The sequence below is a fragment of the Mustelus asterias genome, chromosome 17 (assembly GCF_964213995.1).
Source record: "Mustelus asterias chromosome 17, sMusAst1.hap1.1, whole genome shotgun sequence".
NCBI classification, from domain to species: Eukaryota; Metazoa; Chordata; class Chondrichthyes; order Carcharhiniformes; family Triakidae; genus Mustelus; species Mustelus asterias.
The window spans coordinates 75085983-75108128 of record NC_135817.1 but is presented as its reverse complement, the minus strand read 5'-3'; the positions used below and the strand labels follow the sequence as shown (position 1 = coordinate 75108128).

At 45.9% G+C, this 22146-nt stretch overlaps 1 protein-coding gene across 2 annotated transcripts in view; it reads right to left on the bottom strand.

Annotated features, from left to right (window-relative positions):
* The window catches only part of LOC144506628 (immunoglobulin superfamily member 5-like), a 79933-nt gene extending 60119 nt beyond the window's left edge, over positions 1 to 19814 (bottom strand). Inside the window, exons 1-3 of one of the 2 annotated variants that reach the window (XM_078232993.1) lie at positions 19728 to 19804; positions 9947 to 10025; positions 2068 to 2382 (exon numbers count right to left, since the gene is read on the bottom strand). In XM_078232993.1, coding sequence (XP_078089119.1) covers positions 2068 to 2382; positions 9947 to 9992 — 361 coding nt within the window. In that variant the 5' untranslated portion in view covers positions 9993 to 10025; positions 19728 to 19804. Of the gene's footprint in view, positions 1 to 2067; positions 2383 to 9946; positions 10026 to 19727 lie in introns of both variants that reach the window. The other variant, XM_078232994.1, reaches the window with a different exon arrangement.
* Positions 19815 to 22146: the final 2332 nt, after the last annotated feature.

Sequence of the window (22146 nt, the reverse complement as noted above, 5' to 3'; positions counted from 1 at the left end):
AACACAAAGAGATTCACATTTGGGCTATGTGATGGTCACAAATAAATCAAAATGGGGCCTGAGGTATGAAACTTCACAGAAAGCCTGTGCTCCATTCTGACTTTGAATCTTCCAGATACAAAGCAACCCTTAGATTCTCACCAATATCTCCATCATTAGCTACAAATTGGCTTCCAGATAGTGTAAAAATAAAGTACCCAGGATGACAACTGCAAAAAGAACTAGAGGTGTATTAGAAATTGTTAAATAAAAAAATTGGCAAATGTTGGAAATTCTCAGCTGATCAGGCAGCATCCGAAGAGAGTTAACCCTCCCCAGCTTTCCCTGCACGTATTTAAAACCTGTTAACCTCTGCGGGTGGTGGGTTTTCCCCTATCCCCGTGACACTGGGAGCAGGACGCGGGGGACAAGGCCAGGCAGGAAGGGGGGATTAGAGGAGCAATCTGTAAAGGGGGCCAGTGATGGAGGATACCCCTTCCCCTAACTCTCTAGGCTGAGGGCTGAGCGAGGTGAGCTCCCATCCATGAACCTCTCCCGCTGGGCGTGAAAGAGAGTTTCCAGTCAATGAGCTTTCGTCAGAGCGAGGGCAGAAATTTACAGATGGGTCAGAAAATGTCCAGGGTGGACATCATGCCACCTTCCCGTAGACCCTAACCTGCCTCCCATTTTGCAGGGGAGGGCAAGGGGTAGGGCACATCCTTGTCGCAACTGAGATCCTTTAATTGTTAACTAATGAGATTTTGAGGACGGCAGGAGAGGTTCACGGATGGGAGCTCACCTCATTCAGCCTGGAGAGTTAGGGGAAGGGGTCCCCTCCATCACTGGCCCCCTTTACAGATCGCTCCCCCCCGCCCCTCCCCCAATGGTCCCTCCTCCATGTCCTGCTCCCAATTTTTAAAAATTCATTCGTGGGACTTGGGTGATGCTGTCTGGGCCAGCATTTATTACCCATCCCTATTTGCCCTTCAACTGAGTGGCTTGCTAGACCATTCCAGAGGGCAGTTGAGAGTCAACCACATTGCTGTGGCTGTGGAGTCACATGTAGGCCAGACTGGGTAAGGATGGCAGATTTCCTTCCCTAAAGGACACTAGTGAACCAGGTGGGTTTTTCCGACAATCGACAATGGTTTCATGGTCATCAGTAGATACTTAATTTCAGATTTCTTTTAGTGAATTCAAATTCCACCATCTGCTGTGGCGGGATTCGAACTCAGGTCCCCAGAATGTGAGCTGAGATTCTGGATTAATAGTCTAATGATAATACCACCAGGGCATCGCCTCCCCAGTGACGCAGGGATAGGGGAAAACCTGCCACCTGCAGAGGTTAACAGGTCTTAAGCAAGTTCAGAGGCGGGGAAAGCTAAGGAGGGTAAAGAACAAAAGGGAAGCTCTACGATAGGGTCCGAGGCAGAAGTGATTGAACAGCATGAGGGATGATGCTGCAATAGAAGATGAGGTTATAATTATAGAATCATATAATCCTGAAGGAGGCCATTCTTCCCATTGTGTCTATGCCAACTCTTTAGGAAATTAACAATTTAGTCTATATCCTGTTCTTACCCTGCAAATCGTTCCTTTTCAATCAAAGCCTTAGGGCCTTTTCGATGGGCTGAAGAGCCATACGCTGTATGACTCCATCAGTGGAATTTTCCAGCCACATTGCCCCAAGGCTGGAAAATCACACCCAAGGTCAACAGAACTTTGCACGATCCGTGTCCTGCCTGCTACAATTCCCGGTCAGGAAAATTCCACCCGATGACTCTATTCTCTTTTGAACTCTATTATTGAATCTACTTACACCAGCCTTTCTGGTAGTGAATTTCAGACCAAGACAACTTGCTTTGCGTATTAAAAAAAAAATCCCTGTGTCGCCTCCTTGGCATTTTGCCAATTATCTTAAACTACCTCAGTAATTTTGCCAATTATCTTAAATGTGTGTCCTGTGATCACCGACCCTTCATAATTCGAAACACCTCGATCAAACCTCCTCTGAACGTTCTCCCAACTTTCCTGTTCTCCCCGCATCGTTGAAGCCCCTCAGTTTTTTAATTGGAGAAATACACTGACCTTGCACAAACAAATTTGCCTGTTGTTGTCCATCAGTCTGAATGTTGCACTGCACAGTCACATTGTTTTTCAAGGTCACTGCCCAAATGATGAATTCTGAAGTAAAACTATCCTGAGTTGTATAGTTGCGTTGTCCAAACTGAGGGTCTGTGATAATTGGTCCTTTCGGCACCACAGTAAGGACAGGTGTGCTATTCATTATCCAGATAATAACAGACCAAGGCTTCGACACTGTGCAGTTGAATGCAGCATCAGACTTAAGCAAAACAAAGGCATTCTTTGGACCTTCTAGGATAATTGTAGATAAACACATACCTAAAAAAGAAATAGTTGACATTAGATGAAAGTAATATTGAGCTGAGCAACACATAAAATTCTGAGGAAAGAAGAAAGTTGGCAACAAAAAGCCTCTTTGTCTTCAGGTGCTACACATTAGTGCTGTACTCATCAACTTGTGCCGAGGGAGGATACAACATCGAAAGCCTTCAAATGGGATGTGAGTCTATGCAGGACTGTGCCTCCTGTGCTTTGTTATCGGATCAGGTTTCATATTGGGGAAAAAAAACTACCTCACACGCACGCACATAAAGGATTGGGCTGGGGCCTGTTTTTGGTGTGTGTGGCTGAGGACATAGTTTGCATCCCCTCCACCTGAATGTGGAGGCCGGTTGCTCTCCTGAACCTAGGGCCTCATTTCAACGTTGCTGGATGAAGCATCGGCGAATCCGTCAGCGAAGAGGACCCTAGCGCCGGATTCTACCACCCCACCCACCACGGAATCGGAGAGGGCGAGGAGTGGACAACAGGAATGTCCGTTGACCTCCATTGAGGAAATTTCCGGTCTCGCTCGAGAAGGCCATAAAGATCCCGCCCTAGGTTTGGGCTGCTGCTAAGACGCATGTTGTCAGGGTTCGGGGCCTGAGTCAGGATTATGGCCTGGTTCAGGGCTGCCTCTCATTTGTCCTTACCCAGTTTGGCCATTGGGGAACATCCGGATTAGACGTGCACTCAATGTCGTTTAGGAAATAGCAAGAAATAAAAACAATTGGAATATGGCCGTGTCCACATTGGTATATATTGTGGTTTGGAAAAAATGACAACCTATATATACAGTATAGTTCTCTCCATATTCACCTAATGATCTTTTTCTTTTTAAATTCTTCTCCTGAATACTTGGCAATTATTTGTACTAGGAAAATGAGGAATTATGATATTTGTCTTTTAATAATATCACTGTCATATTTCTCAGGTAATGGAAAACAGGCTGGTGGGATGTGGTTGTTGTAATTGGATTAAGAGACAGAATCTTACCCTGTGAAACCGGTATGTTTCTCTCCAGATCTTATGACACTTTGTCGCCACAATCATTTCAGGCATTGGACCCCTTCACCCCAAACACTGCTGGCATCTCCACTGCTCCCGCGTTCCTCTCTCCCCCTCCTCCCCACCCCACAAATAACTGAATCCCAGCACATGAGGTTCTCCCTAGGGAAATTCTGGGGACGAAGCAGCGCTGAGATAGATGAGGATGGACGTGCTAGTCTGTATGAGGGTTCAGGGAATCGAATAAAATCTCACTCTCATGGGCGGGTAAAATGTCTGATTAATGGTGCTGCAACTATATTTAACACAGGGACATCCCTCATTAATAGTTTCAGTTTAGCGACTTCAACCCTCATGATCTGCATGGCGAATTAATCACTAACTGACCTTCCAGTTGGGCCCATTGAATACGAGCTCCCTGAGGATTGGTAATTAGCCAACCAGGTGGAGCTCGTATTCCGAGCCCTGTATAAAGCAAGAACCCGAGAGGGTCCATTATCCTTTTAGTCCCGGTTGGGACCTGTTGTGTTCACCACAGCCTTGTGGTTATTATTTATTTTTATTTGTCCAATAAAAGCACGGTTCCTTCCCAGCTGATTCCTGGAGTATTATATAGACATCACTATAGACATAGTGATAAATACCGTTATAAATAGATTAAGGAAAATATTAAATGGGATGAATGATATGGAACTGAATGAATTAGTGGAAAATCAGATAATGACTATTCATTTGTAAGAGCTGGTGGGGGAATTGGAAAAGAATGCCCACCTCATGAATAAAATTATAAGAGAGGATCAAGCCTCCTCTGTGGAAACTGCTGAAAATGATGTTTGCACAATGTATGGAGAGAACTTGGTTGGTGTAACAGGCCCATGAAAACCTCCAGAGGATTGCAGAACGGAGATTACCCTCCCGGGTTACTGATAAACATCTTAGAACTCTGCCCATTAACCAATTTACCAGTGATAAAAATCAGAGGATTGGTGCAGGTAAACCCAATGAACTGAATGCCATCTCGGCAACAGTAGTATGTGTCACATTGTGACCTATACCCCTAGGTACACGGCACGAGTGGATGGGATCATTCGGGTATTCCTAGATTGGTGTGCTTGTGCTCGGAAAGGAAATGTTTTGGTTTGCCCAGTTGATGTTACTGAAAATCCAGCACCAACCTTTGGCTTCACCTCGGATCGGGAAGGGCCCAGTTGCACAGTCGTGGTGCCCACAGGAACAGAGTTCCCGACACATGTGGCATATAAAGGAAATGGGGAGGATTGCGTTACAAAAAATACACTGGCAATACCAGGATAAGGATCTGGACTGCCCTATTCCAGGTGGAATGCTTTGTTTTATCCCAGTTTAGCCTCTTAGACTGGGTGCACAGGTAGTATTAAATCTTCCAACTCATGGGATGGCTTGAAAGCACAGCTATATGAGTATGTTATCTGATTTGGGTATGACATACCCTTAAGACCATAAGATATAGGAGCAGAATTAGGCCATTTGGCCCATTGAGTCTGCTCCACCATTCAATCATGGCTGATAAGTTTCACAACTCCCAATCACCTGCCTTTTTCCCATAACCTTTGATCCCCTTACCAATCAAGAAACTCCCCTTACAAATCAAGAAATTTGGGTTGTTACAGTGTTAACACTTTCAACAAATATTTTTATGCACTAAAACACAAGGAAGTTAAGGTAGAAATACCAGACATTAGTGCTAGGTACTAGTGGAACATTGGTCTTAACTTTGAAATACATTTTTGGATACAAGATATACCTTACATACTGAGTGCTGTAGTCATTTATTGTTGTATTATCTGTTTTATGACATGTTTACTCATACAAATGTAGGAGAGCGAAACAATGGGTGAAAATGTTACTGAACAGGGGCGGCACGGTAGCAGAGTGGATAGCACTGCTGCTTCACAGCTCCAGGGACCTGGGTTCGATTCCCGGCTTGGGTCACTGTCTGTGTGGAGTTTGCACATTCTCCTCGTGTCTGCCCGGGTTTCCTCCGGGTGGTCCGGTTTCCTTCCACAGTCCAAAGATGTACGGGTTAGGTTGATTGGCCAGGTTAAAAAATTGCCCCTTAGAGTCCTGAGATGTGTAGGTTAGAGGGATTAGCGGGTAAATATGTGGGGGTAGGGCCTGGGTGGGATTGTGGTCAGTGCAGACTCGATGGGCTGAATGGCCTCCTTCTGCACTGTAGGGTTTTTATGATTTATGATTTCTATGAAGGAACAGAATAAGGTTAATTGATTTGAAGCATCCAGTTACCAGCAATATCTATAACAATGTGATAATGTTTGTAGGCAACATCATACACTTAAGGGTGGATTCCGTAGGGCATTTTTACTGTCTCTTGCATTTTGGTTTGTAAGTAAAATGTAACCCAGTTGTGCTATGTGGACCAGCAAGTGAAGCTCACCAGGTGGCACAGTGGTTAGCACTGTGCCACCACTGTATACAAATGTAGGAGAGCGAAACAATGGGTGAAAATGTTACTGAACAGGGACAGCACAGTAGCACAGTGGTTAGCACTGCTACTTCACAGCACCAAGGACCTGGGTTCAATTCCCAGCTTGGGTCACTCTGTGTGGAGTCCGTACATTCTCCCCGTGTCTGCGTGGGTTTCCTCCGGTTTCCTCCCACAGTCCAAAGGGCGTGCTGGTTAGGTGCATTGGCTGTGCTGAATTCTCCCTCAGTGTATCTGAACAGATGCTGGAGTGTGGCGACTGGAGGATTTTCACAGTAACTTCATTGCAGTGTTAGTATAAGTTCACTTGTGATAATAATAAATAAACCTAGAGTACAGAGGACACTGGAATTCTGACCAAAGACATTATATTGACCTTATTAAAAAATAAAGACAGTTTTAATTAAACCTGGGAGACACACAAAGAACAAATAGTGATCCGATTTGAGGGATTTGTTTTATACCTCAAAGCGCCAGAGTCAGAAAGGGATGTAAAGCCAAAGCCTGGAAAGGACATTGTTACTCCAACCTGGGGAAGCATGACTTGGTAAGACAAGGAAAGTTGTGCAGAAGAATCCATTCAGTGGACCGACCACCCGGAAACAAGCTCTGGTACACGGGTCTCACTAAGCAACTAGTGTTGTAAGAATGTACTACTGCTTATTGGGCTGATAGTGATTTTCCACAAAGTTTGTTTCGTGTCATTGATGCCTAGAGTATCGGGTCCAAGAATCAGGGGGAAGTTTGGATCCCTGTTAAAGAGTCTTACAGCACTTCTGGAACATTATTCGTACTCATGGAAAACACTACGGGCGGCATTTTGCCAGCCTTCCCACCTCAGAACCAGAAATTTCCACCCAAGGGCAATGGTCCATTAAATTATCTGACTGCCACCAGCTCCCCACCCCGCCCCCCCCTCCCCAACCCCACCCACCTCCACCCATGACAATTCTGGTACTGGGAGGGGCAGGGAAATTTGCCCCTATATATAAATGTAAGTTCTTTCCCCTTTTAAGAAAATGAGAACTAGGAGCAGGAGTAGGGCATCTGGCCCCTCGAGCCTGCTCCGTCATTCAATAAGATCATGACTGATCATTTTGTGGACTCAGATCCACTTACCCACCTGCTCACCATAACCCTTAATTCCTTTACTGTTCAAAAAATGTATCTATCCTTGCCTTAAAAACATTCAACGAGGTAGCCTCAACTGCTTCACTGGGCAGGGAATTCCACAGATTCACAACCCTTTGTGTGAAGAAGTTCCTCCTCAACTCAGTCCTAAATCTGCTCCCCCTTATTTTGAGGCCATGCCCCCTAGTTCTAGTTTCACCCACCAGTGGAAACAACTTCCCTGCTTCTATCTTATCTATTCCCTTCATAATCTTATGTTTCTATAAAATCTCCCCTCATTCTTCTGAATTCCAATGAGTATAGCCCCAGTTTACTCAGTCTCTCCTCATAAGCCAACCCTCTCAACTCTGGAATCAACCTAGTGAATATCCTCTGCACCCCCTCCAGTGCCAGTACATCCTTTCTCAAGTAAGGAGACCAAAACTGTACACAGTACTCCAGGTGTGGCCTCACCAGCACCTTATACAGCTGCAACATAACCTCGCTGTTTTTAAACTCCATCCCTCTAGCAATGAAGGACAAAATTCCATTTGCCTTCTTAATTACCTGCTGCACCTGCAAACCAACTCCTTGAGATTCCTGCACAAGGACACTCAGGTCCCTCTGCACAGCAGCATGCTGCAATTTTTTACCATTTAAATAATAGTCCATTTTGCTGTTATTGCTACCAAAATGGATGACCTCACATTTACCAACATTGTACTCCATCTGCCAGACCCTCGCCCACTCACTTAGACTATCTATATCCCTTTGCAGACTTTCAGCGTCCTCTATACACTTTGCTCTGCCACCCATCTTAGTGTCATCTGTGAATTTTGACACACTACACTTGGTTCCCAACTCCAAATCATCTATGTAAATCATAAACAATTGCAGTCCCAACACTGATTCCTGAGGCACACCACTAGTCACTGATCGCCAACCAGAAAAACGCCCATTTATGCCCACTCTTTGCTTTCTGTTAGTTAACCAATCTTCTATCCATGCTAATACATTACCCGTAACACCGTGCACCTTTATCTTATGTAGCAGTCTTTGGTGCGGCACCTTGTCAAATGCCTTCTGGAAATCCAGATACACCACATCCACAGGTTCCCCATTGTCTACTGCACATGTAATGTTCTCAAAGAATTCCACCAAATTAGTCAAACATGACCTTCCCTTCACGAACCCATGCTGCGTCTTACCAATGGGACAATTTATATCCAGATGTCTCGCTATTTCTTCCTTGATGATAGATTCAAGCATTTTCCCTACTACAGAAGTTAAGCTAACCGGCCTATAGTTACTCGCCTTTTGTCTACCTCCTTTTTTAAACAGTGGCGTCACATTTGCTGTTTTCCAATCTGCAGGAACCACCCCAGAGTCCAGCGAATTTTGGTAAATTACCACTGGTGTATTTGCTATTTCTCCCACCATCTCCTTTAGGACCTGGGATGCATTCCATCAGGCCCAGGAGACTGGTCTACCTTTCACCCCATTAACTTGCCCAACACTACCTCTTTCGTGATCATGATAGTTTTTACGTTCTCGCCTGCCATAGCCTTCCTGTCATCAATTTTTGACATGTCATTTGTGTCTTCCACTGTGAAGACCGACACAAAATACCTGTTCAATGCCTCACCCATTTTCTCATTTCCAGTTATTACAGCCCCCTTCTCATCCTCCAAAGGACCAATGCTTACTTTAGCCACTCTTTTTTTATTTTATATATTTGTGGAAATTTTTGCTATCTGTTTTTATATTCTGAGTTAGTTTACTCTCATAATCCATCTTACTTTTCTTTATCGCTTTTTTTGTGGCTCTGCTCAAGTAGGTCCCTCAGGTAATCCATCTTACTTTTCTTTATAGCTTTTTTCATGGCTTTCTGCTCAGGTAGGTCCCTCCACGCTGATGCAATAGTTAAGAAAACCCACCAACGTCTCTGCTTTCTCAGGAGGCTAAGGAAATTTGGTATGTCTGCTCCGACTCTCACCACTTTTTACAGATGCACCATAGAGAGCATCCTTTCCGGATGTATCACAGCTTGGTATGCCTTCTGCTCTGACCAAGACCGCAAGAAACTACAAAGGGTTGAAACGTAACCCAGTCCATCACGCAAACCAGCCTCCCAGACATTGACTTTGTCGAAAGTTCCCACTGCCTCAGAAAAGCAGCCAGAATAATCAAGGCTCCCACGCACCCCGGACATACGCTCTTCCATCAGGAAAAAGATGGAAAAATCTGAGATCACGTACCAATCAACTCAAGAATAGCTTCTTCACTGCTGCCATCAGACTTTTAAAGGGACCTACCTCATATTAAGTTGATCTTCCTCTACACCCTAGCTATGGCTGTAACACTACCTTCTGCACCCTCTCCGTTCCTTCTCCCCCATGTACTCTATGAACAGTATGCTTTGTCTGTATAGTGCGCAAGAAACAATACTTTTCACTGTATATCACCAATACATGTGACAATAATAAATCAAATCAAGGGAAACAGAAAAATCAGCCAGGGACCCCAAATCTGATGAATGCCCAATGATTTCTATTGGAATTGTACATGTATGGACAAGATTGAACTCAGTCCAATTCAAATGGTGCACGTGCGAAGAGGATTAAACTTGGCGGCACTGATGCATCCCCTTTACATAAGTTGCTGACATTCACTATCTGATGCCACTTCTGAAGAACGGCCACTTAGGAGAGGCATCAGGAGTCTGCTTTTCACGTTGGAACCATGCACCATAAGAACATAAGAAATAGGAGCAGGAGTAGGCCATCTAGCCCCTCGAGCCTGCCCCGCCATTCAATAAGATCATGGCTGATCTGAAGTGGATCAGTTCCACTTACCCGTGACACTTACCCATGACAATTAGACGGGAGAGCAGGAACATAAACATAGAACAGGTTTTCACTATGCTTACAACTTATTGTAAAGTGCACACTATAGTTTACTCACCCAAAGATATGCTAAATAACTTCAAAATTGTTCTGACAGTCCCCATGATGTGTAAGAAGTGTCATCTCAAATGTCGTGGCTGAAAGAGCAACGATCCAGATCATTGAAGGAAACATAATAACAATTTACAGTAATACTCAATATTGATGCTTTTAATTGTCAGTGCTGGAGGACTTTGTTGGTAAGGTTGCCAACTGTGATTAAATTATTCCTGGAGGTTTCACCATATGACTTGCTCCTCCCATTCCAGCCATTAATCGGCCAACACATCCATCCTTGTGGCGCACTGCTTTCCTACGTCAATTCCCATAGAATCCCATAGTATCCCTACCATGCAGAAAGAGGCCATTCAGCCCATCGAGTCTGCGCCGACAACAATCCCACCCAGACCCTATCCCGGTAACCCCTTGTATTTACCTTGCTAATCCCCCTGACACTAAGGGGCCAATTCACCTAACCTGCACATGTTTGGACTGTGTGAGGAAACTGGAGTACCCGGAGGAAACCCACACAGACCTGGGGAGAATGTACAAACTCCACACAGGTAGCAAAAAGGACTCACCCAATTGGATGATCCAAAATCGCCTTTGCCTCCCCTAATTTTCAATATTTTTATATGTGGGAAAGGGAAATGTTCAAAGAAAGTGACAAAAAAAAACAATGTCCTGATGATTTTTCTCCAGGGTCACACACAGCAGTGTCTTGGAGCTTGATCTACAATGCTTGGAGACTCCAGGCCAATCCTGGAGGGTTGGGAACCCTAATTGTTGGCCCATATCCACACGTGGGGATATGGAAGAGGAGTTCACTGCTCCACTCCTGCGAGAACAACCTTACATTAAGATGAATCAGTATTGACCACTGCACACCAAAGTGGGATAGACATGATGGGCTGAATGCCCTCCTTCTGAGTTGCAATCATTCACTGTGATTCTAACTTATGTGTGTTTGTTTTCCACATTCCACAACTGAATTGTGACTTTTTCATGGATTAGTGTTTGCCGGTACTGAACTGCTCTTGTCTCCCTTGAACACAGTTTTCCTACCATTGTAGGTGGTCTGGGCGGCCTACCTTTGGGGCTGGAGGAAGAGAGGGAGCAGCGAAGGAGACAAGAGAGAGAGAGATGGACCAGCCAGGAAAAGAGCACTGCGCAGAGAAAATATCCACAATGGGTCTTCACTGAGAATTCTCATACCTTAAATAAAGTCCGGGAATTATTCAGCATGCGAGGCAACATCTGTAGAGAGAGAAGCAGATGTTATGACCAAGAATTAGACCCAGCGATGGGGGACCCTCCTCCCACTGTTGCGTTATTGCAATGCTATAATACCTTGGGCTATTTTCCGTATCTGACGTAAGGCACAAATCACTCTCCAATATCAGCAGTGCCACTTGGAGTGGTGGATGCTGCCTGCAATGTTTCTAGGCCCAACCTGGGGCCTGTTGCTTGATCCCAGGACACAGATGATGAAGACTGTGGGGAGGGAGTTAATGGAGAGGGAAAGCAGGGGGGGGTTCAGAAGCAAGAAATAAAAATAGAAAATGCTGGATTAACTCAGCAGGTCTGGCAGCGTCTGTGGAGAGAGAAACAGAGTTAACGTTTCGGATCTAAATAAATGGTCCTTTGACAGACCCCGTTCTGTGGAAGAGTCATTCAGACTCGAAACGTTAACTTTGTTTCTCTCTCCATAATGATGCCAGACCTGCTGAGGTTCTATAGCATTTCCTGCTTTTATTTCAGGTTTCCAGCATCCGCAGTATTTTGCTTTTATTTGAGGGTTGGAAGCAAAGGTGGGACAAAGATACCAGATCCCCGATTGGGCACCTGACCACCAGTGTCCCCCACCCCCACGAGGCCACAGGCAACACCATCAGGGGTTGCTGGGCGACCTTTGTGGGGCATGGGTGGGCTATGCGAATCCCATTAAATCTCTGAACCACCAGTAAATTCCGGAGAGCTCAGGGACAATGGGGGTGGCACAGTCATTAACACTGCTGCCTCACAGCACCAGGGACCCAGGTCTGATTCCTGGCTTGGGTCACTGTCTGTGCGGAGTCTGCACATTCTCCCCGTGTCTGCGTGGGTTTCCATGCTAAATTGTCCCTCAGTGTACCTGAACAGGTGTGACAACTAGGGGATTTTCACAGTAACTTCATTGCAGTGTTAATGTAAGCCTACTTGTGACTAATAAATAAACTTTAAAATTGCTCCAAAGTAGATTATTTAATAACACCTTGTTGCCGGCAGGTCCCGTGTCCGACCTTCCCACCCCAGCTTAAAATGGGATGTGATTGCACTAGAGAGGGTGCAGAGGAGATTCAGCTTTGACAAGGGGTCATCTGGACTCGAAACGTTAGCTCTTTTCTCTCCTTACAGATGCTGCCTGACCTGCTGAGATTTTCCAGCATTTTCTATTTTGATAACCAGGGGACAGGTTCAAGGAGACATAAGGGAAATCGTTTTGATGCAAGGATTGATTAAGATTTGGAATGCACTGCCTGGTGGGATGGTACGCACACACACCCAATATTAGTGTTCAAAAGAGAATTAGATAAACGTTTGAAGGAGGAAAAAATGCAGGGATTTGGGGAAAGAATAGGGTAGTGGGGCTAACTAATAAATAAACTTTAAAAAACTTAAACTTAACTGGATTCCCCTTCGAAAGAGCTGGCACAGACTCAATGGGCCGAGTGGCCTCTTTCTCTGTTGTACTATTCTATGATTCCAAGATTGCCTTCAATTTTATTGGAACCTGGCCACGCACGCACACACGACTGCTTTCAAAGCTCTACTTGGCACAAGGCAAGGAGTGATTTATCTTCCTGCACTCACAACAACATTACAGAACGCTGCATAGAAACAGTTTTAAGAAGGAAAAAAAACAGAAAATAAAAAAAACTGCTGTATACTTACAATGAAAATGCAACTGTTGTAGCAATCAGTGATCCTCAAAATGTATCTCTGAACTGAACCAGAAAATGAAAAAATTGCTGTTATCAAAAGATTTAAGGTAAGGGGCAGGAGATTTAGTGGGAATTTAAGGAAAAATCTTTTCATCCAGAGGGTGGTGGGAATTTAGAACTCACTGGCTGAAAGGGTGGTAGAGGTGGGAACCCTCACAACATTTAAGTATCTAGATGAGTCCTTGAAATGGCATAGCATACAAGGCAAGGACCAAGTGCTGAAAAATGGGATTAGAATAGATAGGTGCTTAATGGCCGGCACAGACAGTGGGCTGAAGGTTCTCTTTTTGTGTTGCAAAACTCTATAACTATAACACCCCTGAGGACTGGAAAATTATGGTCAATACCTCCACAAATTTCCATCCTCACTGCCCTCAGAATTCTTGGATACATCTCATCTGGTCCTGGTGACTTATCAATGTTAAGTACAGGCAGCTTACCGAATGCCCCTCCTTATTAATGTTAAACCCTTAAAAGTCTCAATATCCCTCTATTTCATCATGACTCAAAAAACATCTTAGAACAAAGCACAATACAGCGCAGGAACAGGCCCTTTGGACCACCAAGCCTGCACCGATCACATTGTCCTACCGAGACCAACAGCCTGTATCCCTCTATACCCCGCCTGCTCATGTGCCTATGCAGATAAGTCTTAATTGTTGCTAATGTATCTGCCTCAACCACCTCACTTGGCAGTGCATTCCAGGCCCCCTCCACCCTCTGTGTAAAAAACTTCCCCTGGACATCTCCACTGAATCTTTCCCCCCTTACCTTGAACTTGTATCCCCTTGTAATTTTCATTTCTGCCCTGGGAAAAAGCTTCCAACTGTTCATCTTATCTATGCCCCTCATAATTTTATAAACTTCTGTCAGGTCACCCCTCAGCTTCTGTCTTTCCAGGAAGAACAATCCCAGTTCATTCAATCTCTCCTCATAGCTAATACTTTGCATACCAGGCAACATCCTGGTAAACCTTTTCTGTACTCACTTCAAAGCCTCCTCGCCCTTCTGGTAGTGTGGTGCCCAGAATTGGACACAGTATTCCAAATGTTGCCTAACCAATGTTTCATACAACTATAACATAATTTGCCAACTTTTATACTTGATGCCCCGTCCGATGAAGGCAAGCATATCTTCTATCTTGGTAAAGACTGATAGAAAGGATTTATTTAATACACCAGTCATGCTCCCCGCTTCCATGCATAGATCCCCTTTTAGATCCTAATCAGCCCCAGAATGAGCGAACAGAAAATAGAGATAAATGGGTCATTTTCGCAAAGACAAACTACAACACATGGAGTGGGATTTTATGGCCTCGCTCATCCCGAAACCGTAAAATCCCGCCCGAGGTCAATGGACCTTTCCATGCTCCGCCCCTCGCCCGCTCCGATTCCCGTGGTGGGCGAGGGGCGGTAAAATTCCAGCCATGGAATGCCACAGGAATCAGTACTGTAGCCTCAACCATTTCCAATCTGTACCAATGACTTGGATGAAGGGACCAAATGTGTTGTCGCTAACTGAGACAGTAAGTAGTCTCACAACACCAGATTAAAGTCCAGCAGGTTTATTTGGTAGCACGAGCTACCCCTCCGAAAGCTTGTGCTACCAAATAAACCTGTTGGACTTTAACCTGGTGTTGTGAGACTTCTTACTGTGCCCACCTGAGTCCAATGCCGGCATCTCCACATCATGGACATAAAGACAGGTGGGAAAGGAAGAGGAAATTAGGTGTCTACAAAGAGATTTGGATGGGTTAAGTGAGTGGGCAAAAAGTTGGCAGATAGAGTATAATGAGAGGAAACATGACCTTGTCCACTTTGGAAGAGACTACAGAACGTGAAGGTGCAGAGGGATCTGGGTGTCCTGGTACATGAACCAACAAAGGTTAGTATGCAGGTGCAGCAAGTGAGTAGGAAGGCAGGTAGAATGTTGGCATTTATTGCAAGAGAAATCAAGTATAAAAGTCGAGAATTGTCCCCTCAGCTGTACAGGGCCATTGTGAAACCGCATCGTACTTTACAGTAATAAAAATAGAAAATGCTGGATAAATGCAGCAGGCCTGTGGAGATGTTTCCCTGTAGCGGGAAAAGGGCAGACCATGGAAAGAGTCCAGAAAATAAGTTTCTCCTATTTAAGATGGAGGTGAAGAGACAGTTTCTTTTTCCTCAGAGGGCCACTGGTCTCTGGAATTCGCTTGCCCAGAGAGGCTGAGTGTGGGTTATAGAGATTTCGATAGACAAGATATCCAAGGTTAAGGGGGGACAGACAGGAAAGTGGAATTGAGACCACAAACAGATCAGCCATGATCTTAATGGATGGCGGAGCAGGCTCAAAGGTCCAAGGAGCCGACTCCTGCTCCTAAATCTTGTGTTCTTATGTGTTCGCTTCTCCTGGAGATCACATTGGCTCAGTAGTTAGCGCTGCTGCCTCACAGCGCCAGGGACGCGGGTTCGATTCCCGGCTTGGCTCTCAGTCTGTATGTTCCCCTCGTGTCTGCGTGGGTTTCCTCCGGGTGCTCCGGTTTCCTCCCACAGTCCGAAAGACATGCTGATTAGGGTGCATTGGCCATGCTAAATTCTTCCTCAGTGTACCCGAACAGGCGACTAGGGGATTTTCACAGCAACTTCATTACAGTGTTAATGTAAGCCTACTTGTGACACTAATAAATAAAACTTTAAAATCAACGATTTCAGTCTGTAATCTCTGTTCACATTGTTACTCTTTGTTTGACAATTTTTGGGTCACAATTCAGCATTTTCCCATTGACATCACATGGAATCATGGAATCCCTGCAGTGCAGAAGAAGGCCCTTCAGCCCATCAACTCTACACCAACTCTTTGACAGAGCATCCTATCCAGGACCTATCCCCGTAACCTCACTTACTTAGCCCACTAATCTCCCTAACCCAAAGGAGTAATTTAATAATGGCCAAACCACCTAACCAAAATGTCCTTGGACACTAAGGGACAATTTAGCATGGCCAATTCACCTAACCTGCACATCTTGGGACTGTAGAAAGAAACCGAAGCACCTAGAGGAAGCCCACGCAACACGGGGAGAACATGCAAGTTCCACACAGACAGTCACACCAAGGCTGGAATTGAACCTGGGTCCCTGGCACTGTGAGGCAGCAGTGCTAACCACTGTGCTGCCTCAGCCACTCTTAGACACATCTTTTGTTTCCTTGCTTGTCTGATTACCACATCTCTTTTGCCTTGTACCCTAATCCTTTTTGTCATTCTGTCTCCTGCCTTCCGCCCGAACACAAACCTACCATTTTATTGGTTTCTCTCCCCTCCCCACTTCCCCTGCCTCTGCACACACTGAGTATCTCCGACATATTCCATTTTGAGATCAGGGTTGCAGCAGCTGCAACATTTTATTCTTGCACTCTCATTCCGGAGTTTCAGCTCAGAGAAATGTTACCAGGGGCTTGCACATCACCTTAAGGCATTCATTTCTGAGTGCTGTCACCTGTAGCAACGACAACTGGAGCCACACACTAGGACACGGCACTGCCTGTAGCTGTCAAGGTCATCATGGTCCTTAACTTTCTCACAACGGGCTGCTTCCAACCATCAACATCTGACATCAGTGACAGTTTCCAGTTTGCTGCCCACCACTGCTACAAGGTCTTCATAGAATCCCTACAGTGCAGAAGGAGGCCATTCAGCCCATTGAACCTGCACTGACAACAATCCCACTCAGGCCCTATCCCTGTACCACCACGTATTTACCCTGTTAATAACCCCTGACACTAAAGGATAATTTACCATGGCCTATCCTTCTAACCTGCACATTTCGGACTGTGGGAGGAAACCGGAGCACCCGGAAGAAACCCACGCAGACACGGGGAGAATGTGCAAACTCCACACAGACAGTCACCCAAGGCTGGAATCGAACCCGGGTCCCTGGTACTGTGAGACAGCAGTGCTAACCACTGTGCCACCCTTTTGCAACAGCACGAATGGAGATATCAAACTGAAAGCCTGCCCTCTGTCCGTGAAATGCAGTGCTGCACATCAGGAGCATGGAGTCATTAGGGCACACAAACAGAGGCCATTCAGCCCCACCCACTCAAGACTGCCTCTCTGTTGAGAAATCCAGTCGGTGCCATTCCCCCAACTCTATACCCATAATCCTGCAAGTTTAATTCCCTGAGCGGCCAATCCAATTTCCTGTTGAAATTATTCATTGTTCTTCCACCATCCTCCTGGGAAGCGGTGCCCAGGTCAATTACCGCTTATTATGCATTGCCCCTTCCAGCTATCAAAGGGCTTCCCAGCCACATGATCCCCCCCTCACTGAATTTACAATCACTATGTAAAAATAGGAATCAGTCGAGGGGAGCGTGCTGGGGGTGCCAAAGTAAGTATAGCCTCCGGGGGGGATGGGGGGGGGGGGGGGGGGGGGGAGGGGGGAAAGAGGGACATGCCCAGGCAGTGCCCTCACATTGCCCTCTGACGCTGCCCCTAGTAAGAAGTTTAACAACACCAGGTTAAAGTCCAACAGGTTTATTTGGTAGCAAAAGCCACACAAGCTTTCGGAGCTGCAAGCCCCTTCTTCAGGTGAGTGGGAATTCTGTTCACAAACAGAGCATGTAAATTGAGTTTGTGTCTTTATATGCTCTGTTTGTGAACAGAATTCCCACTCACCTGAAGAAGGGGCTTGCAGCTCCGAAACCTTGTGTGGCTTTTGCTACCAAATAAACCTGTTGGACTTTAACCTGGTGTTGTTAAACTTCTTACTGTGTTTACCCCAGTCCAACGCCGGCATCTCCACATCATGGCTGCCCCTAGCACAGGTTGGCACTGCCTCAGCACTGCCACCCTGGCAGTGCCATCCTGCGCAAAACAAATTGTGGGACCCCATGGGGGAGGGTTCCCTTTGTGTATTCTGGTGGGGAATGTTGATGCTTGTAAGGGAAGCCCCAATATGCCTGTGGTAATGAGGGGGAAGAGAGCCTCCGATATTTTCATTGTGGGGAGATCACCCCGATGCCTGTGGGGTATTCCTCTGTGTCCATCGGGGCTATGGGGAAGTTGATTTTCAGCACAGATCAGGGCATCCTATAAATGATGGCTTTCTAATCTATGTGGAGCCGACATTGCCAGCTCCATCAGGTCCCGGTCCTTCAGAGTGACGGAGCAAACCACATCCCCAGATTCTCTGCGCAAAAATCTGGAGTGAAAACTCAGATGTGTTTCTGGGGAGATACACACCAGCTTCACAGTCAGAAACTGACACACTGACAAATTCCGGTAAAATTCCACCCAAAGTCTGCCAGAAACCATGGCTGGAGTTCTCCGGCCATTCACGCCAGCGAGATTCTCCAATCCCGCTGCAGTGAACGGAGATTTGGCCGAGTGCCAAATTTTCCGTCCTCACTTGCAGCGACGGCAGGGTGGGAACAGCTGGAAAATTCCAGCCCCTAGTGGACAAGAACAAAGAAGAGCAAAGAAAATTACAGCACAGGAACAGGCCCTTCGGCCCTTCCAAGCCTGCACCGACCATGCTGCCCGACTGAACTAAAACCCCCTACCTTTCCAGGGACCATATCCCTCTATTCCCATCCTATTCATGTATTTGTCAAGACACCCCTTAAAAGCCACTCTCAGGTCTGCTTCCACTACCTCCCCCGGCAACGAGTTCTAGGCACCCACCACCCTCTGTGTAAAAAAACTTGCCTCGTACATCTCCTTTAAACCTTTCCCCCTCGCACCTTAAACCTATGCCTGAGTAATTGACTCTTCCACCCTGTGAAAGAGCTTCTGACTATCCACTCTGTCCATGCCCCTCATTATCTTGTAGACTTCTATCAGGTCACCCCTCAACCTCCGTCATTCCAGTGAGAACAAACCAAGTTTCTCCACCCTTTCCTCACAGCTAATGCCCTCCATACCAGACAACATCCTGGTAAATCTTTTCTATACCCTCTCCAAAGCCTCCACATCCTTCTGGTAATGTGGCGACCAGAATTGAACACTACATTCCAAGTGCGGCCTCACTAAGGTTCTATAAAGCTACAACATGACTTGCCAAGTTTAAACTCAATGTCTCGAGTGGTGAGGGGTCAGAGTGACACGCCCCTAATATATCCCAGGAATATGCAAAGTAGGCAGATCATGACATCAATCATTACGTAACATTGATCTGATGCCAGCACTGCCATTTTAATGCACAACCTTAACCTTGGACCGCGGAACATGTTCAGTGGAGTCTGGAGCAACAGCATGAGACAGCCCATGGATTTTCTCCCTGGCTCTGCCTTTACTTTTCCCTAATTGTCAAAAATGGAGGATTGATCATTTTGATGCAAACAGACCAGTTGCCATTTTGGATAAACCAGTCTGGAATATTTTTTGTCCTAACATTTTCCTCTCTAACCAATGACATTTTCCCATTAGGTGTGGTGACAATCCACGAAAGAGAGTTGACTGCCTCTCGAACTAGTGTGGTGACTGCTGAAGTTGTAAATGTACGTCACAACTGCCCAGGAGCCTTAACGAGAAAGTAAAACTTTCATCTTCTTCAATTTTTAACCAAGTGTCAACGGAATGCTCCAGTAAACCACAAGAGAACTTTCCAGTGTCTCTCCCAGCATTGCAGTGAGCAGCAGACAACCAAATGTCTTGGACGTGAGCCCAAAACCAAGAGAAGCTTCCAAACTTACAGATCAATGTGCGATAAAGAAAGTCCGTTTAGCAATTGGAAATATCACATAAACGTAAAATAACTGAACCTTACCGAGGAAAGGAACTAATTAACAAGGCTTCTCGGAAGGAACCTTAAAAATGAATGAAACTAATTCTTACCTCTTGTCAAACTTGCAATTCTTTTGTGACTTGGCTGAAGGCTAAAGCCTGCGGAAAGCAAATCAAGGTTTAATATTTAACCAGCTACTACTGAGTGCATTGGAGGCGTGTTCCTGCTAATAAATAGCTTAGCTTCAGCCCCTCCCCATAGTTCAATACGGTCTGTTGCAATTCATAAGATGGCCGAAACGCACTGAGATTAGCAATGCATCAGTGAAATGCTGGAAGAGTATGCTTTTGGACCAGTGATCTAAATGAGACAGAGAAGGAGACAGAGTGGCATGGTGACAGAGTAGTTAGCACTGCTGCCTCACAGCTCCAGGGACCCAAGTTCGATTCCCGGCTTGGGTGACTGTCTGTGTGGAGTTTATGCATTCTCCCCGTGTCTCTGTGGGTTTCCTCTGGGTGCTCCCAGATTCCTCCCACAGTCCAAAGATGTGTGGGTTAGGTTGATTGGCAATGCTCAATTGCCCCTCAGTGCCTGGAGAACTAGCATGGGGTTGTGGGGGTAGGACCTGGGTGGGATTATGGTCGGTGCAGGCTCGATGGGCTGAATGTCCTCCTCCTGCGCTGTAGGGATTCTATGAGCTGTGACTGGTTATGGAAAACAGTAGCTTTAGGTGATCAGTCCACAATAATCAACTTTCCCTTCTCCTCAGGCAGAAAACAAACCACTTAAATCACCGCCAACATTCGGAAAGTGCGTCGAACCAGCTGCAACATGGTTGATAATAGTTCTGGAAATTATATCTGTGGGAAAGGTTACGTTTTACCGCCTAGTCCCAGTGTAATCAGTTACAGAGCTTTGCATATCTCAGCTTCAGAAATACATCAATGCCGCATTATTAAAGCCGCCAGCATCTTTCTTCAACACGCTGAATTTCAACCTATTTCTCACCTGGAAAATTAGTTATTGAGGCGCTGACAGCAGTTTTGGCTGCACCATTGGTGCCCACTTACCCGCCAACAGGTAGGCAAGTAGACCACCAGCCCGGAACATAGTATCATAGAATCTACAGTGCAGAGGGAGGTCATTCGGCCCATCGAGTCTGCACCGACCACAATCCCAGCCAGACCCTACCCCATAACCCTACATATTTCCACACATGACAACAGTGACTACACTTCAACTGACCTTCTCCTGCACTGTAGGGATTCTATGAAAAGTATTTTAACTGGCTGTAAAATACTTTGGGACTTCCGATGGTCATGAAATTAATGCTAACCATTCTATCTGATAAAAATGAAGTTGGTTTTGTGTATTTTGTAACTCCATGCAGAGATGACTTTCACAGGTAACCGGTTTTATCGGTTCAATCCTGCTGACACGAGGGTTAATTTAGCATGGCCAATCAACCTAGCCTGTACATCATTGGACAGATGGGAGACTGTTTAATCAAAGGGACCTGAGACTGCTTGAAGTAGGTGATTGTGTGGCGTGGTGGTGGCGCTCCTAACTCTGGACCAGAAGCTCTGGGTTCAAGACCCACTTCAGGACTGGATAACCACAAGAGGAGCTTGGATAATGTGGCCAGACTGGCTGCTTATTAGCCTGCAAGCCCTCCCAATATGCCTGGTGGCAGGCACTAAGAACAGGAGAATTTCCTGGTTAACCCTAGGCAATGGCAAACCACTGCAGTACTTTACCAGCATAATCATGGCCCAATCCAATGGAAGTCCACGGTTGCCAACACCCTCTTAGAGCCTGCTGCCTGAACGAGGAGTATTTTATTATTTTTTGCACAGGACCTGGTCATCGGAGACCAGATCAGCATTTGTTGCCTAAGGCCTAATTGCCCTTGACCTAAGTAGCTTGTTCAGCCATTTCAGAGGGCAGCTGTGGGTCTGGAGTCACATCTAGGCCATAGAACATCGAACAGTACAGCACAGAACAGGCCCTTCGGCTCACGATGTTGTGCCGAGCTTTATCTGAAACCAAGATCAAGCTACCCCACTCCCTATCATCCTGGTGTGCTCCATGTGCCTATCCAATAACCGCTTAAATGTTCCTAAAGTGTCTGACTCCACTATCACTGCAGGCAGTCCATTCCACACACCAACCACTCTGCGTAAAGAACCTACCTCTGATATCCTTCCTATATCTCCCACCATGAACCCTACAGTTATGCCTCCTTGTGATAGCTCCATCCACCCGAGGAAATAGTCTTTGAACGTTCACTCTATCTATCCCCTTCATCGTTTTATAAACCTCTATTAAGTCTCCCCTCAGCCTCCTCCGCTCCAGAGAGAACAGCCCTAGCTCCCTCAACCTTTCCTCATAAGACCTACCCTCCAAACCAGGCAGCATCCTGGTAAATCTCCTCTGCACTCTTTCCAGCGCTTCCACATTCTTCTTATAGTGAGGTGACCAGAACTGCACACAATATTCCAAATGTGGTCTCACCAAGGTCCTGTACAG